Source organism: Wyeomyia smithii, chromosome 1, assembly GCF_029784165.1.
Source record: "Wyeomyia smithii strain HCP4-BCI-WySm-NY-G18 chromosome 1, ASM2978416v1, whole genome shotgun sequence".
Lineage (NCBI taxonomy): Eukaryota > Metazoa > Arthropoda > Insecta > Diptera > Culicidae > Wyeomyia > Wyeomyia smithii.
Genome location: NC_073694.1, coordinates 4,846,681 through 4,863,070, shown reverse-complemented (window position 1 = coordinate 4,863,070; position 16,390 = coordinate 4,846,681). Strand labels below are relative to the sequence as shown.

General features: G+C 40.2%; 1 protein-coding gene across 2 annotated transcripts in view; it reads right to left on the bottom strand.

Annotated features, from left to right (window-relative positions):
• Positions 1-12,253, bottom strand: part of LOC129719774 (probable E3 ubiquitin-protein ligase makorin-1) — a 28,530-nt gene extending 16,277 nt beyond the window's left edge. For both annotated transcript variants that reach the window (XR_008727228.1, XM_055671185.1), the window contains exons 1-4: positions 12,029-12,253; positions 11,686-11,847; positions 10,556-11,469; positions 10,234-10,498 (exon numbers count right to left, since the gene is read on the bottom strand). Coding sequence is in view for 1 of the 2 variants with exons in the window: in XM_055671185.1 (XP_055527160.1) it covers positions 10,234-10,498; positions 10,556-11,448 (1,158 nt within the window). In the remaining variant the exon portion in view is untranslated. The remainder of the gene's footprint in view (positions 1-10,233; positions 10,499-10,555; positions 11,470-11,685; positions 11,848-12,028) is intronic.
• Between the last annotated feature and the right edge of the window lie 4,137 nt (positions 12,254-16,390).

Below are 16,390 nucleotides of genomic sequence, written 5' to 3'. Positions count from 1 at the left end.
TGGGTGTTTCCGGAAATGTTATGATGCACTGAAGCCAAAAATCGACCTCTGACAACATTTTGATTTGTAATAGGGCGAATTCCGGTGTCTGGAAAACAGCCGAAAATGATCAAATACCACCCAATAAGGGTGAATGACGTTCAGAGGCCAAAAATTGGCTCCAAATGCCTTTTTGAAAGCCGAGATGGCGGCTTCGGATGCATCGATGTTGGCATTTGTCCGTGCGCCTTGATATTTTCTGCAGTCCAGCAAGATATGCCGGACGTCCACGGTGCACTATGGGACGTTTCCATACAAGCAGGCGGACAAAAATATTTTCATCATTTTTTCTACACTTCTGGTAATTTTTCTACTTGTTATGAACAAAACAAGTTGCTTAGAATCATTTGTGACTATATAACGGTTAAATTTAAATAGAGGGGAGTATTTTTTTATATGCAAAGAGGAAATAAAAGATGGATTCGTTTGGAATCCAGCGCTTCTCCCTTTCAGTGGCTGCCCCACCATTTCTAATAGACTTTTGACAACCTCTAGTGTGTAAGGAACATGTGTGTCAAGTTTGGTGAATACCGATCAAGGCGTTCTAGAGTGAAATATATGCGAAAAACACGTTTTTTTCTAATGTGCTTCAATTATGCTCCAAAAAGCAGAGATTGATCACTTGCCAGAAAAGTTATATCCGTATAATTTTATTTGCCAGTCTTGCAATAGGGTGACAATGAAAAAGCGACATATTATTTTTTTTTATTTTGTAATATTTTTAGCAGCAATCTAAAATTTGAGGGATTTCCAACTATGTGACAGAGATAATATAATTAAATTTTCTGATGGATACACAGTTTGAAGGAATGAAATAAAACGCCAAAGTTTTTATTTTTATTGTGAAAATAAAACAAGTCTTGTCAATAGTTGTTTCAATTTCTTTCGTATATTGTTTCAATCTTCTTCACTTTCATCTTCTTTAGAATATTTTTCAATAACGTCTTCTACGAAATTTTCTTCAATTTCATCCACAGCTTCCATAAGTTCTTCTAGTGCATTGCCTTCGTTGATATCCTCTGTTGAACAGCTTTCTGAGTCTTCGAATATTAAAAAACCTTTAACGACGTCTGGATAAGTCAGGGATACTTTTTTCTGTTTTCTTTTTGCTATCCAAATTGAACTGATGAATGGGTCCGATTCATTCATGGCACGAATGAAAACATCATGTAAGTTGTCTAATCTTGATCGTTTCCTTGCATGATGGGTTCGATATTTTTTCAATTGTTTATGCTGACTTTCTGCTGCCTCTTCCGCTAATGTACCAAGTGGTGCTGGAGAATGCATAATAATGTGTCCAGCATGAGCAAGAACTTTATGTATAGTTGCTGAAATCTTATACCAACTGTACATTTGAAGGTATAGTCGATATGTTTCCTTGCAGTATATATCGAATTTCTCCGGGTTTATAGCCTCTTGGCAGTTGATAGTGATCAAAATATTGCGAAATCTCATAACCAACTCTTTATCGATGCCCAGGACGCTGCTTAAAAGTTTAGGATTGGAAAATACTCGTCGGCAAATATTGCCTGTAGTACTAGTTCCAGCTCCACCCGATCTTGGTTGATCTACTCTTACTCCAAATTTTTCGTACAGCTGTACCTATACATACTTTTTTCTTTTGTCATACAAAGGTCTCAATGGTTTTTCAATTCTCCATTTTTTACATCCATTCTATATGATGTATGTAGTAGGCATTCAAGGAACCGTATCCATGCATGAAGTGGAGATATTCCATAATACAATACACCTTCATGTGATATAAAGCTGTCATCTAATTTTTCTGCACTATTCATTATATTGGGCGTCGCTCCACAAATTGGACATTCGACATCGATGAGTTTCCTGTGATGTAGGTAAGAACCTTTCCGTCGATCATACTCAATACAAAATCGAAATCTACAAGTATTGACTTGCCATTCGAAAGTTCTACTTCAACTGGTGCCAACTCACCCATTTCTTTTTCTAACTCCTGTTTTGTGGCAAGTATTATCTCTTTACTTTCCTTAATGAATTCAAGAATGATTGGTCTGCAGAATCGAATGCTTTGAGGCATGGGATTAAACCACAGTATCTGCTCCGGATTATTGTGTACATATAACCGAATGGGAGTTAAAGTTGATGAAAACACATCTGAGTCATCCTTACAACCTTCTGGGAGCGCTTGATGGTATTGTGAATATCCAGTTGAACCATCCATGCCCCAGCTACTTAAAAGAACCAATTCTGTAGAATCTAGCTCGTTGGAGTCCAGGTACTTGCTGATCTCTACGTCGATTATTTTAATTATTCGGTTCACTGTGTCCCAATAATGCCTGCAATTTTACTTTTATTTTTGACCCTGTTTCTTCGATGAACTCTGCAGGAGGGCTACATGTCTTCTTTACTGCTCCTATAACCGAGTAAGAAGGAAACCTCGATGGTGACTCTGTATGGTAAACTTGGTATTGAAATTTACTCGATCCTGTTTCTAACAGTATACTAAAGGCCTCTTCTGCTGACATTTTCCCACGTTGATCAGTCAATTGGGCTAACATCTTGTTAGAACTTTCTTGATTTCTTAAGATGTGGCCAATTACTTTAACCAGATTTACTTCTTTTTGATGATAGGCCGTTCGTCTGGCTACTAGTAATGCCTTCTCAATGCTGTCCACTTTTGGATCGATTGTTTCATTGTCTATCGCTTAGCTCCAAAAAAGGTTTCAAAGGCCGTCCCCGTTTTGCCGCTGAGCTCGAAGACGAACATGCTACTGGGTTATCGTTGTGATCCATTTCGATGAATTCCTCGATGCCAAAGTCTCCGTCGAGCCAAGTTCCAAAACGTGCGTTAAATCTCGTCTTATTGCGGAAAGATTCCTGCCATTTTGATTTATACCTTAATACCGCCCTCCTTATTTTGTCACTAAGACTTTTATATTTATCCACGTTAATTGTAAAACTTCCGCACACGAATTCTAAGATTTTCGCCACATTTTCTGCTGTATTTAAATTCGCTTCACACAATAAAACAATTTTTCGATTTTCGATTCTTTTAACTTGCACTTAACTTACTTGATAATAGCTGCTGCATTACGGCACATCAATAAAACTATAAGTGTAGGTAATAACAGGTGAGTTAGGTTATGATAGTGATTCATACAAAAGAGCGAACGGCTCAAGAATATGAATAACGGTTCTTTGAGCGCATCAAAACTGATTCGCGAAAAACCGAAGTTTGCCGAAACATCACGATTCATCAATCTCGTACGCATATCATTGTGAGCAATGAGCAACTTGCACTGCGTGATGTGTAAGAACGACCGCACAAAGTGTAAAAGCCAATTCACCGGTGGGCGTGTGCAATGCTATATCCCCTGCACCGTGCATTAACCCTCTAGTGCCCAAGTTAATTTTTGGACGGGTTTTTTAAAATCACTATAAACCCCCATAAACATGTGTCAAGTATTTATCAAAGTCTTTTATTTATTTCACTGAACCCCGTCAAATGACGGGCTTGGGCACTAGAGGGTTAAACTTCGGCAACACACAAGTCGGGGGATTTAGCTTCGTAAAATCACCGGAGCCGAGGGATTTAACTTCGTTAAAACACTCGACAATCTGCTCTTACGTAAAGAATAACATCAAAAATGCGAGCCTGATGATTGATATAAAGATTTTTCTCATTTTCTTCTTATTGTCAAACGGTTTTATTCGGTTGGTCGCAGGTAATCGCAGCTAAACTTTTTTGAAATTGTTAGTAGACACCTGAAACTTGAAAAAAAACCAGGGACCTAGCACGGGAGCTCTTGGGAGTAAAAAGATGCCGTCCAACAAAGTTGAAAATGATGATTTTTTTTTCATTTTCTTCTTTTTGTTGTGCTTCATCTTCTTTTTTCACCCATAAAACCACATAACCACACATTTTTCTGAAAGCCCAATCAATAACGTTTACAAAAATATAGTACACTCAATAGTTATTCTGTTAATATGTGCGAAATATTGTTTTTATATATTTTACTTTTTCTCGAAGAAAAAGGCATTTTTTTTACATTTTTCATCTTCATATCTCGATATCTCAGGCATAGTACCTGCTACAGTCTTGAAATTTGGAACTTTTCTTAGTTAGAGTGTCTACTTTCTATAAAAAATATAGAGAAATAGATTGGCGACAGTCACTTTTCCGATTTTTGTCCACCTGAAATCCTATAGTGCGGTGGTCCCACAACATCCGCATTCAGGTGGATCATGGTTAAGGCTAATGTGCCCGATTCTGCGCCGCGTTAGGACCATTGGCGTAACTATGAGGCGCTAGGGGGGTCTCAAAATACTTCTCAGAATTGTACAGTTGGCACAAAAGGACTGGGAATTTCCGCATACTTAATTTTTTCCATCGACCACACCAAAATCGTTGTGAACCTATTTCAACAAGGCCACAATTTAATAAAAATATCGACGTTATTGGTTACGCATGTACTATTTGCCCTACCTCTCTATCTCTTCCTCTGTATTTATTGACGCGCGTTTTGATTTCATCAACAAACAGCTGTCAAAATTCAAAAGCGGACATTTTTCCGAATCGTTTGAAATTTTCACCTGAATGCAATTAAAGGAATCCCGGTAAGTGATTTCAACCATAGACTTTGGTTCATATCACCACAAATCAAAAATTTCACAGGAACGAAGAAGAATGAGAAGAACAGTGGAGCAGATATTCGGCATTTTTTTGTTGACTTTCTACAGCTACTGCCAGCGTTGCAAATCGAGCGAGAAGCAGAACCTTTTTCCTCCTTTCTGCTTGAGAACGAGACATATGCTACGCTTCTCAAGTCTTTTTCACATACGCTTTCGAGATACTCTTTCTTCTTCATGCATTCCCCTGAGTAGCAGCAAGCACGCATCGACACGAAAAAACTTATTTGTATTGCTACTCAGCGACAATAAAAGAGTACGCGAGTTCCTGCTAGCGAGTAGGAGTACTCGACTAAAATTACTCAAAAAACTGTACTCGAAAATGAACATGTTTTCTTCATCTACCCGGTTTTGCTTCGTGCACCGACAACCGAACGTGGGGGAAGAATCTGTAAAGTATCACATACTGGAACGTGTAGGGTATCGGACTGTTTTGGTACGTTTTATAGAGCCCCTATTAAAAATATTTTCGTAACTATCGTAATGCATCTTGAACAATTGTACTCGGCTGGTTGTGCTCGCGAGAAGAGGACTACACGCGAGTAAAAGAGTAATTGCGCGTGTGTGTATATGATCTCGAGAGCGAATGCGAGCAAGGAAGGAACGAGAAATACTTTTAATGGAGAAAACTGCAGTGTGTGTATCGGCAGCTACGAGAACCTCACTTGAGGTGCTGCTCATGAGTGAGACTAGATAGAGAACTAGACCCCAATCCCCTCCTCCCTAGAATTTTTGCTTAGTTACGCCAATGGTTAGGACCCGTAGGTCTGCCGCGTATTTCCAGTCCCGTGATACGTGCCAAATGAGGTCTTATTGTTGTCGTGTAGTGGGTTTGATTTCCTTTTGGCTTTTATTAAGATCTGTGGGTTGTTATTTCTGGCTCGTTCCGCCAGATGATCTGCCATGACATGTTCTTGGATACCGGTGTGGCCGTGAACCCAGCAGAATTGGACGTTTTTGTGTTCCGTAAGGCCTTCTCAATCCTTGGGATTCAGAGGTGACTAGATATTCCGGATTCGAGAACAGATAGGCAACTAGCAAAATCTGTTAATATGGCTATTGGTGTTAAGCGCTGAGACTTTAGTGCCATGTTAATAGCGTAAGCCTCCGCAGAGAAGGCGCTACAGTGTCGTGGTAGTGCTTCCGATTTGGAAATGCCCACCCCGAACGAGACTGATCCAACTGTGTCGTTTCCTTTGGACTCGTTTTTTGGGCGTTCCATTCACGGTCTGTTGACCTAGCCCGTCGGCAGATGGTGGGAATGGTCGAATTGATTTTTTCCATTGAACATTCCTTGGGTTCTGGGAACCACTGAGTCGTGCTGCTAGTCGTGCTACAGATTGTGAACCAAGCAGGTCAAAAGCCAGCACTGCAGCTTCGGCCATTATTGTAAGTGTAGGACTAGTGACGGAGGCCTCGGAAGCGAGTCTGACCATCCAGTTGTAGGTTGGTGCTGATAGTTTCACGGTCGAGTTTCCTCTGCTAATTAGTCTCATTCCATGAAATGAAAGATCAGTTGCATTGACACGAGGAATAGAGTGACTAATAGAACAGAGCCTTGTAGAACTCCGTTGTCCAGTGTATACATCTGTGGCAGTTTCCCTACTACAGTTACTTGAAACGTACAGTTCCACGCAATTTCTTCAACGTCCGTAGAATCCCATACCAGTTAGTGTAATAAGCCTTGTAAATATCCAGCGTACCTTTCTAACTCCGCCAAATGCTTGTCAGTCCCATGCCTGGAATGGAAGGCAGTTTGTTGTCTGTCGAGTCATCTATTGGCTTCCAGTTCCTATTAACCACCCTTTTGAAGACCGTGAATATGCAGCCTTTGAGCCTAATGAACAGATGAACGTTGTGTCAGATACAGTTCACCCACCATTGCCTTGGGGCCCGTCTTTCCACTTGTCTGTGGGATGCTTGCTTTTGCTGCCGACAGTATTCATTCTACGAAGGTGTCCAAGCCGACAAAAGCACCGGATCGGATTGAAGCTGAGGTTAGCCGTTCGAACTGCATCCAGTCTGCGCGATCGTAGAGCCATTCTTGCCTTGCCATTGCAGACTGTGACCACCCGGGCAAACATATTTCGATAGGAATAGCGTTTTTGACGATAAACTGGTCGAAGAAATCTATTGGTAGCTGTTCGAGGAGCTCTTCCAGTTGATCACCGATGTCTCCTGAGTTAGGCGGAAGGTAGACTGAAACCATTGTGTCAGCTGTAGGTAGTCTCTCGAAAGAGATTCCTTCTTTAATTCCCAGGTCAACCCCATATGTCTACGTATAGCTGGAGCCGTTTTCAACAAGTAGTGTGTAATCCTTTTCAATGAAATCTGCGGCTAGAGTTCAGACATTCACTACAGTTTCTTGGATGGTTATTACAGCAGGCTGATGGTCCACAATGAGTTGCTTTAATTCACACATGTTGGCGCGTAGACCGCAGAGGTTCCACTGCAACGCAAAGCATTTCTTCGAGGGCGATTTTGAACATCCAAAATCGATGCAGATGATGATAGTGATGGAAACGATGAACTATCCATTATTATTGTTATTGGATTATTTGGAAACGAGGTAAGGATTGTCTGTGGATGTGGAGGGGGTAGTGTTTTCGTCGTGTTCCAGCTCGTGTTGTATATTGTGGCTCTGGACCATGTTCTGAGCTATCTCGGGGGATTTAGTTCTAACCTAGACACGGCCGTTGATGATTTGGAAGTTTTTGACCTGGGTCGGAAGGAAGTTTGATTTTTGCACAATAAAATAAGAGATGTCGGTGCGTTTGAGCCTGTTTGGAACTGCCTTGAAGATGGTGACGAGGGTTCGATCGACCGTAGAGGTCATTCCGTGGCGAGGAATGTTCAGTTAGCGGAAACGATGGTTGGAAAAATTTCACAACGGACGTAGTCTGCAAAACATCGAAAAACTCACAATCGGAGCTGTTTTGGAAAACCCGTGCGTCCAAAACCAAAGCTGTTTGAAAATTATAGAATTTATCAAAATTATCCGGAACAAAGCACAAAAATGGCCAAAAAATATTTAGTTTGGTTCAAAAATATCGAGTTTTTTGAAGTAGAATACTTCTCTTAGGAAGTTCAGCAACATAGGGATGTGAAATGAAAATCTAAAACCAAAAAAAGTTAAAAATATGTTCAATTTCAAATGCTAATAAATTGGTTAGTATTCGATGGATTTCCTTCGTTCTTGTAGCAATAGATTGGAAAATCTTCTAAGATTCTTCCCAAAAGAAGATAATTGTAATTTTATTATTCACACTATTGTACTATTGAAAATAGTCAAGCCTTGTCAAAACGAAAAATTCGACCTCTGATTGGTCGTTATATGATTGCTTCCCAAGCACGGTCGACAGAATCATATACCTTGCAATTGAAAACGTGCTATTTGGCCTATATAAGAGCCTGTTTTAGCTGAAGCCGCTCATAATAGTTCTAGACAGCGACAACAGCAGTCGTCCTTCCTTAGCAGCAGCACTAGCCCTGTGGTTGGTTACCACGTCTCAGGAGCAGCGCGGTTCTTCTCAGCGTGTGTCGCCAGACTGCCGTTATTTCCCCCGTGTTGGGGCAGCATGAAGATTGCCATCAGGAAATCCAATTTTGAAAATCAAAATGCCTTTTTCAAGGCAAATAAACAAGTCATTGAAAGTTAATAATTTTTGACAACGCAAGCAAGCATTCTGTGTCGGATCCTAGCAATTTAAATTTGTCGCACCCGTCTAATTTACTGAATGTGAAATAGCTTCCACTGTGCATGTTGTCCGTGTATCTTAATTCCTCCAATGTTAGGGCAGCTCAAAGGTTGCGATCAGCAACCGATTTTTAACCGCAAAATGCCTTTTTCAAGGCAAATAAAGAAGTAATTGAAGGTTAATAATTTTCTGGCATCAACACAAGCAGACATTCTGTGCGGGATGCAATCAAATTCTGTTGTAGTTGTCTAATTTTTACTTTATTGAGTTAACCCCCCACTGTTGGGGCAGCGCAAAGGCTGTGACCGGCATAACAGATTTTGAATAACAAACTACTCTGTTAGAACATATTCACAAAAGTAGTTAGTTCGACTATGCAGAGCTAATATGAAGTCGATTCAATCAATCAGCATGAACAGAATTTCGTCGTCTCCCAGCTGCCAAGTTGCAACATGATGCAACATGCAATAATTCGTCTAAAGAATATTAGAAAGTAGTACAACAGAAAAGAAAGGCGTGGCCTATTTCGTAGCACTTTCGGCTATAAAAGAGTGTTTCTGGGAAAACTAGCTACATTCATTAGTCGGAAAATGAGCTGGATGGACCGTCCACAACGTTGACAGCAGCTGCAGCAGATATCAGCACTCTGCAGTAACAGACAATAGCAGCGGGTTGCGCCTGTGGCTGCCTTTAAATTAAAGAAATCACTTGCCCTGTGGTTGGTAACCACGTCTCAGGCCTCTGCCAGGCTGAACGCCAACGCGAGCGATCGGGCGAGATTTTTGCCGTACATCAGCCGGCACTTTCTCTAATGGAAAAGTTGGATCATTTTGTTCAAAAGAATATTACTGTTGGTAATATTACAGAGCTGCGATTGCTTTATATCCGATATGGAATCGAACAATTGTTCTTATGAGGACAAATAAAACACTTAATTTGAAGAGTTAATAGCTTTGGGTACCAGTAGCAGTATGGTAACAGCCTCAGCGGTAGGTGCAGCCGGTACTTCCCTAAGGCCGATGTTATAAGGAAGTAAGTGGAAGCGGCACGGCGAAACAGTTTGGGTGTGCTTAGACGTGCGTCATTTTTCGTTGTTGATATTAATCCCCACATGAAACGAGACGCTTTCGTACGATAGCGACGGTATTAGCGGTAGAAGCATTTGCCAACACTTACTCCAGTAAAGTTTTGTCTAATTTTCAATGTGAAAACACCTTACTATTGTGTTGGCCGTGCGCATTGGGCCTCTGCCAGGCTAAACGCGAAAAGCGGCGCGAACCGATTCGCCCGGCCGTAGGTTAATGTACAGCCGTAAGTAGAGCTGTGTAAAAGTATTCTACTCCAACCTTTCGGTCGTGGCTTTGCACACAACCCTCCTGTGATTTTTTTTTTAATGCAAAACATCCCAAATATGTTTTAATAATATGCCTCGTTGAATATGACATTTTGATAAACGCTCTTCACTTTTTAAAGTTTATGCTCAAAAACTTTAAGCACTCAACCAAGAGAAGAAAAATCGCCCTAAAAAGATTATAGCTTTTCAACCGTTCCTGTAAATTTTGTGCCTCTAGTGAATGCAGAAGTGCTTAAAATTATCTCAGGGTAATCAAGCGCCGGTTTCGTCGCTTCTACGTTCGCTTTAGGGAAAACTCATGAAGAGACATTAATAAGTTTTCCCTTCAAATTATGTTTGCTAGAGGCAGCTTGAATCTTTTCATCAATTTTCAATACCTATCGTTATTGTTTGCTTCATACAAATTTTTCAAATTTTGGCGAAACGCATGAATATAATACATAAATATCTTTATACGCTCCACGACATACATACCTGCAAATGGCTAAACCGGATCCGATTCTCCGACGATCGCGAGGGACCACCGACGTCCACCAGCTGCCCGGTGGGTAGGGCGTGCTTGTAGAAACATTTGTTCCCGAAAGGACACTTGCCGGAGCCCTGCTTGAAGTGTTTGCAGTGGGTCGTGTTGCACGCCTTCTTGTAGTCGTTGATCAGTTTATCCTTTTCCTCGCGACCCTCCACCCAGACGATGCTGGGACAAACGAAATCGGACGAGATACGGCAAGTTGGGCAACCTCTGAAAAAAGAGATTTATTCAACGCTGTAACAATTTATTATCTAAGCTAGTTGTTACCTCTTAATTTTGTTCTCGAAATTCTTCGCCTTTCGCCACGTTCGAATGCACTCGAGGCAGAAGATATGGTTACAGTTGGGTAGAATCCCGAAACGCTGCTCCCGGCCGGGTTTCTCAAGAATCACCTCCAAACAAATGCCGCAGATCTTGTCTTTGGAACGCTGTATGGCAAACGAGTGCTCCATATCCAACTCGTGCTGCTTGATGCAGTCAACATTGTGCAGCCGCTGCTGCTCTTTGTCGGCCGGATTGAGGCAAAACTTGCCGCACAGCTCGCACAGTTCCCCGTGTTCGTAGGGGCAACACTCCAGCATACAAACGCCGCTGTTTTCGTAGTATGGACAAAGAACTGCATCTCCCGCCGAGCTGTCCTCTATGATGCCTAGCCCGTTGTGATTGTTGTTGAGTGTCACGATGGCCGCATACGAAAGACTGGCGCTGTCGTTCATTTCTGCTTCATCCGCTTCCGGCTCCTCGGCATCGCCGATTTCATCACCATTTTCATCGTCAGCATCGCAATCGTCATCCATCAGGTTGGATACCGGATCGGGATCCGGTGGGGCCAGTTGTTTCGCCTTCGGAATAAACTCCGGAGCGTTTATCCATTTGAGTGGATCAATCTTGAAACTGCAAGTTGTACTTGGAATCGGGGCAGCAGCAGGCGAGGGAGCTTGCGCTAAAGCTCCTGCTGTGCTGGCCGTTTCTGTTGCTGTGGGTGCGTCAGTATGAGCATTCCTGCAGGATGCCCCATAGCGACATGTGCCCATTTTGAAGAATTTGCAAATTTCCTGATTGTCCATCATAGTGGCAGACGACGACGGTGGGTTTGGGATGGCAGATGACGATGAGGAAGGCCCAGCGGCAGCCTCCGTAATCACGACTGGAGACTCCATCGGGAAACGGTGGATCGAATCCTGGTATTGTTATAAAAAATATTATGACTAATTGTATAATGTAGCAACAACAAAAAATCACAGTTCTCCAGTTCAATGCGGAAAATGAGTGAAGCGAAAGAAAATGCGTTGCACAATAGGGACCGAAACAGAAAACCGATGTGTGAATAGAGGGTGCAAATTATGCGTAGAAAAGGCAGGAGGGCCATTGCGAAACGAAAACCAATAAACACTTACCGCTAACACCTGCTGCAAAGTTTGGGGCTTGTGTTCTGCTTTTACTATTAGCTTGTATTTTCGTTTTGAACGACAGCAGCTGGGCTCTCGAATCCAACTGATTCCTCGACTTGCACCGTTTTCCAAACAAGTAGCAACACTTTTGCTCGGAAAAGCGCAGAACTGTGGGATGAAATTCGAAAAAATATTATGAAATTATAAAATTCGGACATGAAAAAAAAGGCAAATGTCAATGCTTTTTTTGCCTTCTTTCTTCTGCTTTTATTCGAGAGGGCAATCCCCTCCACACAAACTCTGTGACAAAGCAGGTGGAAAATGTTCGGAAATAATTCGCACTACGCACCGTTCAGAATCAATTTTCCGCAGGCACCACACAATGGAACGGACGATGGGAGAACGGCCCCCGGATTAGGTTTTGCAAAATATGGGAAAAACTCGACACAAAAACAATATTCTTTTTACGCTTGAAGAAAAAATTCCGTCACTCACTCACTCGGACACACAGGCGAGTAAATTTTCGTTCGGTGGTTTTCAGTGTTGGATCGGGGGCACACAAGCAAGAGAGCAAACACGGCAAACTAGCAAGGGTGCCAGCTGAATTTTGCGCTATGGGTTCAGCTTTAATTTCTAATTCCTACGCAGCCTGCATAAAGTAGTCAGCCTATACACCAGAGAGACGCCGAGACACTCCCCGTGAGGGCAGCTGTCAACATCAAAACGGGCGATCTGTATAATTTTGCATTGCCGTTATCCGTTTTGATGTTGACAGTTGCCTTAACGGTGAGTGTCTTGTCATTTCTCTAATGTATAGGTTCGCTAGCATAAAGTGACTGTGCAAGCGGTGCATGCTCAGTTTAGGAATTTATTTCTGGCATCTCTTCAAGTAAGCATAAAAAGTAAGTGTGTGTGCGTGATTGCGGCTTGTACAATAAAAATCAGCCACAGAGATGCCAGATTGTTTTGGCAAGTCGATCGCTTCAGGACAGTACGTACCGTGGAATTTGGTAATTTTTCAATACACCGTGGGGGTAGCCTCACGTAACGCAATTTTGCATTGTGCCCTCGTGCCAGAAATAAGATATAAACCAGAATTAGGTAATTATAATCCAAAATCTACGAATCAATAGTTCTATTAGCTTAAAATCACAAAAAAAAATGTTTGGAAGTTCAGTTTGGGATGTGTGAATAACTATACAAAAAAAATTATCCCAAATTGCGTTCAGCATTATGAAACATCGCTTCTAGAGTACGAAAAATATGTGTGCCTATATATGATAAAAAAGTCAAGCTCAGAATAGTGAAAAATTGCTTCTGAATTGAGCTTAGAATAACAACGAAAAATCTTAAGAAAGGCAAAACAAATCACATAATCTAGAATCGAACTCATAAAAGCAAAAAAATGCACGTGAGAGGAAATTGCCCCGAAATTGAGCTCAGAATGACGAAAAACGCTTCTAAACATTAAAAGAAAATGATAACAGATTAAACTAACAATAACAAAAAAAACCTAAATTAATCAACCTAGCGGTCAGACTCAGCCTTTATATTGATCGAAGCAGGTGAAGTGTTGAATAGTCTTTGAATTTCTTTTCTTTCTAAAACTTTTAAACAGCATAGCAAATTGTTATGAAGTTTGTTATTCGTAAGTTTGAGAGATGACTCATTTGTATGACACTAGTTATGTTCAAATAAGTCGTGTAATACTTGAGATAATAGACTTTCGTTGTTTTACAAATTAAAACATAACGCTTGCTTAAGTTTGATTACAATCAAATGAAAAGGTAACGTATGGGGCAGCCAAACTTTGAAACCACGTGTTCAATCATAATTCATCAGTTAACCCTTAACTAGCCCGTTCATCTGATATCAATATTGTTCAAATCGGTTGTGATTTTCACATTTCGATACATTACAGACGAAGTTACAGTCCGATTACTGCAAAATTCAATAGGGTGTTATGAGGTAGGTAGACATTTTATTTGATACTAATTCTGTGGAAATCGGGTCAACCATCTCTGAGAAATATGAGTGAGTCCAAGTAAGTTGTGTTGGAATATGTTTCTTTTCATAGCTGGATTTCACATTTTTAAACATAACAGGCAAAGTAATAATCCGTTTGTAAAAAAAATCATTAGGGTCTTATGGGGCAACAAGACCTTTCATGTGACACTAATTTTATAAAAATCGGGCCAGCCATCTCTGAGAAACATGAGTGAGATTATATAGTCTCCAGAACCCGTTTCTTTCCATAACTTCTGAACCACATGTTCAATCTTCATAAAATTCAAAAGTTAAGGGTTTTTAAGGTAGCCCGTTCATTTGAAACTAATTTTAATCAAATCAGATGTGTGGTTTCTGAGATATTGATGTTTCGTGATTTTTACACTTTGATACATAACCTCTAAACTAGAAATCAGATTACAATAAAATTCAATTGGGTCTTATAGGGCAACTAGACCTTTCATTTGCAATTAATTTCATTGAAATCTGTTCGGTCAGACCATCTCTGAGAATAGTGAGTGTGAAAAAAAGGTGCACACACACACGTACACACCCACACACAAACATATACACCTATACATGCTTATATGCAGAAAATGCTCGATTCGTCTAACTGAGTCGAGTAGTATATGACATTCGGCCATTTGGATCACTTTTCTACCTTTTAATTAGCCAGTGATCGTTAGGAGGAAGTCAATACGTTTACTTTCATTATGTGATTTCACATTTTCATGAACAACGGACAAAGTTACAATCCGATTGCAATGAAATTCAATAGCAACCTATGGGGCAACTAGACCTTTCATTTGCAATTAATTTTATGAAAATCGGTCCAGCCATCTCTGAGAAAAGTGAGTGAGAAAAAAAAGTTGCACATACATACACACACACACACACACACACACACACACACATACATACATACATACAGAAAATGCTCAGTTCGTCGAAAGGGGTCGAGTGGTATATGACATTCGGCCATTGGGACCACTTTTATACCTTTGGTTTTTCCAGTGATTGCTATACCTTTCTAGGAGAAAGGCAAAACACTGCTAGAGGCTAAAAAGGTCACAAAATTGGGCTTAAAATGTCGAAAAACATGCCAAGGTCATAAAAGGCTAAACAAAACGATCGAGTTATAAAGGCCATTAAATTTAGGTTATAATTTTCCTCAATTTTTTCCAGAATATTATTCAATTTATTTATGCTAAAATATCTCTAAACACTACAATAAGCCAAAATAGGAAATAATTTCGAACCAGGATCAGAATAGAGAATAATTCCTTTTTTTTCTAAATAGCTAATAAGTCCAGGAAAAACTGACAAGCAAATTATCCCAACTTAGGCTCAGAATTATAAAAAGAACGGTGTCAAAGCCCTGCAGCCCCCTCCATGGAGAAGCCAGATACACTAAAGTCGCGGGGGAAACGTGCCGCGTAAAAAAACCGCGCAAAAAAATACCGCGTAAATTTCGGAATCCACGTAAACTCCGGAATCCCCGTAAAAAAACGCGTAAATTCCGGAATCCGTAAAAAAAACGCGTAAAAAGCGACCTTAGTGTATTCTAAATAAGGTTCCAAGTAACAAGGAAACATGGACCGAAAAGAACCGAAATGATCTCAAATTGAGAGGCAAATAGCGAAACAAAAGGGTCACAAAAGTTTTAAACTTAAAAAAAAAAACGTTAAGGCATGCACAGGTGAAAAATGCTGCTAAGGGCTGCCGAAAAGTCCAAAATTGAATTAAATATTGGAAAACCACATCTAAATGCCAAAAAAGAAAGTGATTCCCAATCAAAGATCAGGGAACTAGTTTTAAAAGTAAAAACAAATTGGAATAGTTAAAAATGATTTAGAAAGGCTAAAAATCGAAACTAAGAATATCGGCAAAAATACTTCTTCGAAGAATCGAAGAATAGACAATCCATTCTTAATTTTCTAAGACCACAAAATGTTTTCAAATTTAGCACAAATGGCGTAAAAGGCTTTTAAAAATATAGTAATTTGAAGAAAAATAAAAAATCAGCAAAAGAAAACTAATAAATCTTTCCACAATGAAACGGAAAAAACACAAATAATGCCAGAAATGCCAACATTGAAAATGATTACAAAATAAGCAAGAAAAAAACGGGAAAACTTTCTGAAGGCAAAAACGCTTCTGAAGATAAGAAAAAAAAAGGAAAAGAAAATGGTTCTAAAAGCTTCTAAAGGCAAAAAAGATCAAATGAGAAGTTGAGTTGAAAGAGTGCTATCCAAATGGAGCGTGAATCACAAATTCAATCAGAGCCGTCGCAAAGAAACTGTATGTTTAGTGGTTTGTGTTGTAAAAGCTACTTAAATTTACGACAATTTTAGAGTGTTTTTTGATAAGCACTTTGCTTAGCTTAGCTTGATTGACTGCACATATCAATGGTTACACTCCGTGATTGATCCGAATCGGTAAAACTGCACAGTGAATCAACTGATTGGGATTGAGAGTGACCGACCATTCTCATTGTACAAGTTTTAGTGATTTAATTCTTTGAAGGATAGCTTAGTTAAGTTAGCTAGTTAAATTTGTTGTCAAATAGAGTCTATAAATGCGGAAAACAATTTTAAATTGAGCTCGAAGGGCAAGAATAGCAAATAGACCTTTCTATCTGCAGTAGTATTAATAGTCGATTCCACTAATATATATTTTTTGCTGGTTGCAAAACAACAACACG